This window comes from Coregonus lavaretus, assembly GCF_964263955.1.
Source record: "Coregonus lavaretus genome assembly, contig: HAP1_SCAFFOLD_56, whole genome shotgun sequence".
Taxonomy (NCBI): domain Eukaryota; kingdom Metazoa; phylum Chordata; class Actinopteri; order Salmoniformes; family Salmonidae; genus Coregonus; species Coregonus lavaretus.
This window is the reverse complement of record NW_028164156.1, coordinates 1,817,793-1,825,772: the sequence shown is the minus strand read 5'-3', so window position 1 is coordinate 1,825,772 and position 7,980 is coordinate 1,817,793. Positions and strand designations below refer to the sequence as shown.

Genomic DNA, 7,980 nt, shown 5'->3' with positions numbered 1-7,980 from the left:
TTGTACCGAAGACACTCCTGCTTTGTCTTGTCTGTGTGCTTAGGGTCGTTGTCCTGTTGGAAGGTGAATCTTTGCCCCAGTCTGAGGTCCTGAGCGCTCAGGAGCAGGTTTTTTTATCAAGGATCTCTCTCTGTACTATGCTCAGTTCATCTTTGCCTCGATCCTGACTAGTCTACCAGTCCCTGACGCTGAAAAACATCCCGACAGCATGATGCTGCCACCACCATGCTTCACCGTAGGGATGGTGCCAGGTTTCCTCCTATGGAGGACTAAAAGTGCCACAATTAAATAAATAAATACACCATTAAATAATTACTTAAATGTGTCATTAATTAATTAAAATTAGAATTAAATACATAAATGTGTAATTAAATGTATCATTAATTAATTCAAATACCGATTCATTTTATGTAAAATACATATATAATTATTTCACTATTTACATTTACATTTCATGGTCCTGCGTTGGAGTGATTCATGAATTACTTAAAACTGTCAAACTGACCCATCAAAAGTTGGTAGGCGGAACCTAACGCCTGATTGGTTACCCTCTGCATCAAGCCAAGACAAATCAATTCCGGATAATGGATTGATGCAGAGCTACTGAACACATTCCAATACACTGGGTGGCGCTATTCACCTCTACGTTGGTTTAGTTACACGGTTAAACAGTACTTTCATTGCAACGGCTAAAAATCAAGAAGACTCGGTCCTGCTAGCCCCAATGTTGAGACGCTGTGTGAGGTGCAGGACAAAATGTCTAAAAGTTGCCCGGAGCTGCTGAGAGAAGCAGCGAATTTGATTGAGGAAGCTCTGAGCAGAAGTCCAACGGCTCCCGCGGCACCGGTGACTCCGGCAGCTCAGTCACAGCAGATACCGGCCGCTCAATCACGTACACCTGTCCAAGGTAAGCTAAGTAATTTCATGTTAGCCAGGTGTGCTACTATTTAATGATTCGGGACACACGTGTAGGTTAAATTAGATCGACTCGAACATGTATTTGCATGCGGTATTATGATGCTTCGTGCGTGACACGTTTATTGTTAATGGGGGGGGGGAAGCATAAACCTAGCTAGTTCGCTAATCGGCTAAATGGTGTTAGCTGGCTTGAGCATCCCAAGATAGAAGTAGAGGCTGTTTTAGCTGACTGGTGACCATTGAGCTGTTACGTTTTTCTGTGTTGCAGCGGAGGTAGCAAGGCTCTTTGCGCCATATAACATTGGAGCCAGAAGGAATATGACGAGACGACCAGCACAAGTCCAAGTTAGCCGAAGAAGCTACACACACACTGTCTGTTGTTTGGCTGACCACAATGCGGATAAAACTCCAAGCGTACTGTTTAAAGCTGAACTTCTTACTTCAGGACTTGGAGAGCAAAAAGTAACATTTTCAGGTCAGTGCCAAACTAGGCATTTACCAAAAGTAAAAAAAAGTTTGTACTGTCTGTGGCTTGTTGAAATTATTTGCATTTCTTTTTATAGTGACTCAAACTTAATTGGTGTTCATAGTGTCAATAATAGTTATCACAGGCTTATTTGCTTAATTTAAGGTGAGGTGAGTTATGATTTTGTTTTGTTTTTTTCTCCAGGGAATGACCACGATCCCATGGTTATAACAAATAAACTGATGGAAGTGTTTCCGAAGCTCCAACAAGGGGGAGGCTTTGAATTTCTAAAACTTGTAGGATCTACTCGCAGTCGAAATCTTGCGTTGCTTCAGTGTCCCAGCACTGGATACACCCTTGCCTATCTGAAAGATCCATCGACGATGATTGGACAGGCTACAATCTACATACGTCCACTTCAACAGGATCTACCCTTAGATTGTGTACATACATTTACAGAGACTTAGTTTAATACATAATCAAAACAAAGATTACTGGTGACTTTTAATCATTAATTAAAAGCCATTTGTTGTTGTTGTTAGGAGAGCTCACGTCCTGCCTCTGGTCCAGTCATCCCCTGCATCACTTGTCAGAAGGAAGTTCCCTTTTCAGAGATGAAGCTGCACAGATTGAGCTGCAATGGGTATGTACTTCTTAAAGCAATGCAAGGGTAGCATAATTTATTTTCTTTGGGAATATGTCTCGCTTATTGTTGTGCACACAAATAAGCGAGTATGACCATCATTTCAATTGTGTTAACTTCAAGGACACCCATGCAGGAATCAGAAAGAGAACAAGAGGGAGGCCAAAGTGAAGAAAATGATAGTGAGACAGCCCTAGTCAGTGACAGTGTTCCAGTGAGGCCTGAAACATCAGCTGAGAGTGCAGTAGTACCGGCAGTGATTGTCAACGAGGAGTTGGATCGCAAAGAAACAGACAGTGGTTTGTGTCATCACAATAGTGTTGCTATAAGATTGTGTGTAACTGAAAAGTTAATAGAAAGATAACACCTGTAGGATATAATTAGATAAGATAATACAGTTACAGACAATTAATAACATGCAACTGGGTTTTTCTATTTTTCTAATATTTAGTTGTAGTTGTTTAGTAGTGCTGTTTTTATGTCAACTCAGCGTTGTGACAGGTTCTGAAGATGTTGGGTCTCACGTTTTGTCAGTGAAATGAACAGAATTTTCCTCCTGTTCTGTAGAGTGAGAGGATATCTGTATATGCAGGTAACATGCCAACTCACAATATGTCTCTCTGTAATAGATAACTTTATTGTTGTTGTTTGTTTAGAATGGAAGCTTATTAAAGAACCCACTCAAGCTGCCAAAGTTTTCAAAGAGAATCTGCTAAGGGAACATGCAACTGGGAAACCACTTAGAATGAAGATGGATGTAAGGGACTCTGAAGAGGACAGGGAACGGGAGCTTCTCTTATTCTATAAACAGCAGCAAGAATGGGCATGTCCACTTCATTGTACTCTGGTTGGTAAGTAATATAACATTTATAATATAAATACATCAGTACAGTTTATACCACTCAAGTAGCTTATATGTAATTGTTAAATGGGAGAATGGAATGCACAAAATTATATAATTGATAAAAATGTTATATGTATGTATGTGAATATTGTGCACAATATACTCTTGTTATCTGGAATAATCAATATTAAGGATGCTATTCTAGAATTACAGCCAATAGAAGTTTTTCTCCCTTTCTTGTTAAATGTTACCAAATCCAGTTACCTGTATTAGGCCGCCACTTTTTTTCCAGTGTTATTATCAGTATTTTATTTCAGGTGATGTTGCTATCGGAGAGGGAGTGATGCGGTACTTTATGACAACAATCATATCCAAACTCCAGTTTGGATTCAGTCTAGATCTTGGTAAGTATCTTACTAATTTTTTGAAGGTTAATCCATCTATAAATTGCAGAAATGTCTGTCTGTAGCGCATGTCTCTCAGTTAGTCTGATGGATTTCAAACTTGACAGGTGTCTTGCTCTGGTCACGAGTAAGTGCAGTGCCAAGTTTGACGACGTTTGGATAAACGCAAAAGATAGCGTTACATATATAGGTAAAAGAAGCACACATTGGCTTTTGCCGCTCTTGCTGCTTGCCATTCTCACACTGCATGCAACGCTGACTGAGCACCTGTTTGTGTCGTGACTCACTCTACACCGCCTCTCTCTATGCGCGCGCACACACACACACGCGTACACGTACGTTCTGGTGGTTGATGAACGCGGATATGTGCTGTTTAGCGGAGGGCCGGTGGGCAATGTTTTGTGTCAGGTAAGTCTGTAGTAGGGTATACAGGGGAATTGAATTTGAAGTGGTTTGGGGTCCTTCTGTAAGTCATTTTGGAGTAGGCTACAATTTGGTTTAAGTGAATTCTACAAGCAGCAATACCACAGGCCAAGTAATCGCCACTAGTATGATGTAATCTATCTATCTATCTATCTATCTATCTATCTATCTATCTATCTATCTATCTATCTATCTATCTATCTATCATACATTTTTATTTAATGTATTTAAGAGGTTAATTGTTGTGACTTTATTCCCTGCTCTCTTGGTACTTTACAGGAGGAATGGGCCAAACACTGCTATTTGAGGGTGAACCTGACCATCTTGTTCCAGCAGCATCAGAGGCACTTATTGAAAGCAACCTCTTCCGGGTTGCAGGAAGGATGTTGGGCCACACCTTTCTGCATGATGGTCCCCATGTCACAGGACTAAGTCCTGCTGTAATTCATGTACTGTTCAATGGGGACCCTGAAATGGCTACCGTTGTTACAGAAGACTGCCCTGATCTGCACATCAGGAGCATCATAGAACTGGTATGTAACCTAAAAGAAACTTTGCCATGTAAAAAATATTGCTTGGGCAGATATAATAACTTGTATGGTCTTAATTCTAGCTTGAACATGAAGATCTTACACCGGAACAGAAGGACACAGTTTCAGATCTTTCCATGTCTTGGGATCTTCCGGCAGTCACCAAAACAAATCGGAGATGGCTACATAACAAACTTCTACTCCATGCAGTGAGTTCCTGCTGGTTAAGTGACAGAATTCATCGCTGTACTTGTTGAAATTATAGAATGTGTTGTGAACCCTGGCTTGTTATGTTAACACGAGAGTTTAAGTACTAGAGTTTTAATGGATTTTTATAAAGCACTTTATTGTGTTTATTAACATTTTTCCTACTGTGCCAACTTTTGTCAAATTTGGGTTAAGGATTTGGGCTGTAATATGGGTCGGTCTGTCTCTTAGGTCGTTGGGAGGACCATGCGCCAAATTAAACAGTTGAGAAAGGGACTGAAAGATGTGATGGTATGGCCCCTGCTGACATCTAGGCCGGATGTTGTACCACTTCTTTTCCCCAAAATGGCTGAAATGCAGTTCACACCCCAGGTAAGTCAGTAATTTAGTTATATTTGTGACTTAACTTGATGAATTTACGTGTATTTTCAATGACTGAGATGGATATTTTTCAATTTTCTAAGATTTTGATCTGCATAGTCCTTCACCAAAATAAGTTCTCCCTTTTTTTAAATTACAATTTTTGTTTTCTTTAAGATGCTCCTAGAAAAAATCACATGGCCAGTTGAGGACAGTGATGATGAAGACTTTGACTTAGACACCACCTGCCGCATCACTGGCTTTCTAAGGATGTTCATTGAAACAGGTATAAACCTTATTTTCTCTCTTTACAAATGCTTCTATGTCTCATGGATAGATATGATCAATTACAGTTGAACTAAATGTCTTTAATCCATTTTATGACTTTTAGCTTCATCAGGTACCCTGGCCCAGCTGCTGACATTCTGGGTTGGCTGGGAGATGCTTCCTCCTGAACTGAGAGTGGAGATTTCTGGGGGAACCCTTCCTACGTCCTCCACATGCTTTGAAACCCTAAAGCTGCCAGCTCATTTCAAACTCTACATGGACTTTGAGAAAGCACTTGTCGCTGCCATAAAAAGTACTGGATTTGGGCTTGTTTAAGTTTTTTCAGACGTCAATTAGGGCTGGGCAATATTTTAATATTATATCTATCGTGATATAAGACTAGATATCGTCTTAAGGTGCTTTTCCATTACCAGTACCTACTTGACTCGCCTCGACTCGCTGTGCGTCCGTTTCCCATTGCAGATTTTAGGACGAGGCGAGTAGGTACCATGTAATGGAAAAGCACCATTAGATTTTGAAGAAGTGTAATATCGTTACATGGTAAGTTTAGTCTTTTCCTGGTTTCAAAGGCTGCATTACAGTAAAGTGATGTCATTTTCTGAACTTACCAGACTGTTCTAGCTGTTCTATTATTTGCCTTTTACCACTTAGTCATTATATCCACAATATGATAGTTATTTATCCGAAATCTAAATGTGGAAGATATTTTGTGAATGCACCAATTGTCAACCTTACAATATCGTTGCAATATCGACATCAAGGTGTTAGGTCAAAAATGTGATATTTGATTTTCTCCATATTGCCCAGCCCTAATGTCAATGCATACACAGTTCAGATGAATTGACACAAGTTCAGTGTCTTTGAAAACATTAACACACTGTGCAGTAGTTGACTTTTTTTTCTTCCATTTACTAAAATCAAACTGTTCTGCACCTTCAGTGCTAACAGTACAGCATTCATGTTAGTCATTCTGTGGACCATAATGAGACAGGAAGCTTCAAAGAAACAGCTTTTTTTCCTTTCTTTTAAAAGGAAAGTAAACTTTCAGTTTTTCCTTGCTTGTTCTAACACAACAAATAAAAACATGGGTTGGACATCAGTCTAAGATTCTTGATAACACTTCCACAGTCTCTACATATAGTCTAAGTGCATCAGTAACAGAAACTCCTGGAGCTGGCAAAATTGCAACCTCTTCATCTGAGAGCTCACGGGCCAGCTGAACCTCGGGGACTGACACAGTGCCTCGATGAAGGCAGTGAGGTCCGTTCCAATCGATCCCATATTCTTCAGGAACCTGAATGGATGACAAGCATAATCAGTCTTGTACTTAAAACTAGTTTGACATGTCCTTACACAAGATTGTTATTTTTGGTCACCAAGGCAGTGAGAAATGAAATGTTACTTATTCAGTTTTTTAAAATAATACAGCTTTGCATAGTATGCACTGTAGAAACTACAGCTCACAGGTTGATGTCTTTCCATAAGCGGGCTTCCTTCACCTTTCAAAGGGGCAGAGCTCCAAATTAAAAATACATTTAAATAATGCCCATATTATTATCTACTCACTTGGAACATGCACACCTCTTGCATTCAGGTGACCACGCATTAGCTTGTAGCCGGTGTTTGGATGACTTCTGTGAATTTCACTTACAATACGGTCTAACTCCTCATCATTCACAGCTGAATAGAGATCTGTCTTTCTGTACAAACAAGAAAAACACAACATCAAGTAATGTTACCTTAAACGTCATATTCTTTCCGAGTGTATGAGAGCAGCAATTCATAAACAGAAAACTCATGAATTTAGTGTAAATACCTTAAACTGTATTGTTGCATGCGCCTCCTGATGGTCCTCTTTGACACACCGAACATCGCTGCAAATTTGAACTGCGGGAACTCCACAAAGAAGTTAATGCTCCAGAACTGCACTCGGTATGTCAAACGCCAAACGCCCCGGTCCCTGTGTGTGTTGGGCCTGAAGTGCCCTGGTACCAGAGAAGCGGTGGACAACTTCTTCTAGATTTGCAATCACTCTGTGGTCGATATCTTCGTCGGAAAGTGCGGAAATGACTCCAACAACTTCAATAAGTTCCTCTGCTTTACTAGCTACATGCTCTGGGTCAGCAGGTCCTGCTTCTACATCCTCTGCTAAGTTTAAAATGTCTCTAACCAACTCCCTGGAAAGTTCACGGAGATCCTCCATTGTTTCTATCCAGGTTGGCCTACTCTACTTCAGACCAAAGCAATGGATCAGACTAGATTCGCGTTAGCCCCGCCCACTGACTTTGATGGGTCAGTTTGACAGTTTTAAGTAATTCATGAATCACTGCAATGCAGGATCATGAAATGTAAATGTAAATAGTGAAATAATTATATATGTATTTTACATAAAATGAATCGGTATTTGAATTAATTAATGATACATTTAATTACACATTTATGTATTTAATTCTAATTTTAATTAATTAATGACACATTTAAGTAATTATTTAATGGTGTATTTATTTATTTAATTGTGGCACTTTTAGTCCTCCATATCCTCCCACGGGGCACTTGGCATTCAGGCCAAAGAGTTCCATCTTGGTTTCATCCGACCAGAGAATCTTGTTTCTCATGGTCTGAGAGTGTTTAGGTGCCTTTTGGCAAACTCCAATCAGGCAGTCATGTGCCTTTTACTGAAGAGTGGCTTCCGTCTGGCCACTCTACCATAAAGGCCTGATTGCTGGAGTGCTGCAGAGATGTTTATCCTTCTGGAAGGTTCTTCCATCTCCAGAGGATTGCTAGAGCTCTGTCAGTGACCATCGTGGTCTTGGCCACCTCCCTGACCAAGGCCCTTCTCCCCCGATTGCTCAGTTTGGCCGGGCGGCCAGCTCTAGGAAGAGTCTTGGTAGTGCCAA

General features: G+C 40.3%; 1 protein-coding gene and 1 long non-coding RNA gene across 3 annotated transcripts; one reads left to right on the top strand and one right to left on the bottom strand.

The window, feature by feature from the left end:
• Positions 1-1,943: 1,943 nt before the first annotated feature.
• On the top strand, positions 1,944-6,176 carry LOC311117389 (G2/M phase-specific E3 ubiquitin-protein ligase-like; the record flags this gene model as incomplete). Of its 2 annotated transcripts, XM_084192336.1 has the most annotated exons (9): positions 2,157-2,326; positions 2,684-2,878; positions 3,189-3,275; positions 3,978-4,231; positions 4,312-4,437; positions 4,667-4,807; positions 4,973-5,081; positions 5,187-5,410; positions 5,891-6,176. In XM_084192336.1, the coding sequence occupies exons 1-8, from the start codon at positions 2,158-2,160 to the stop codon at positions 5,396-5,398; spliced, it is 1,293 nt and encodes a 430-aa protein (XP_084048462.1). In that variant the 5' UTR covers position 2,157. The 2 variants fall into 2 exon arrangements, with proteins under 2 accessions (XP_084048463.1, XP_084048462.1); XM_084192337.1 differs by lacking the exons at positions 2,157-2,326; positions 5,891-6,176 and adding an exon at positions 1,944-2,027 and having other exon boundaries at positions 5,187-5,398.
• Positions 4,555-7,312, bottom strand: LOC311117390. The gene is made up of 3 exons (XR_014611616.1): positions 6,900-7,312; positions 6,650-6,783; positions 4,555-6,377 (listed from the first exon to the last, which is right to left on the bottom strand). It is a non-coding gene; the product is annotated as an uncharacterized lncRNA (long non-coding RNA).
• Between the last annotated feature and the right edge of the window lie 668 nt (positions 7,313-7,980).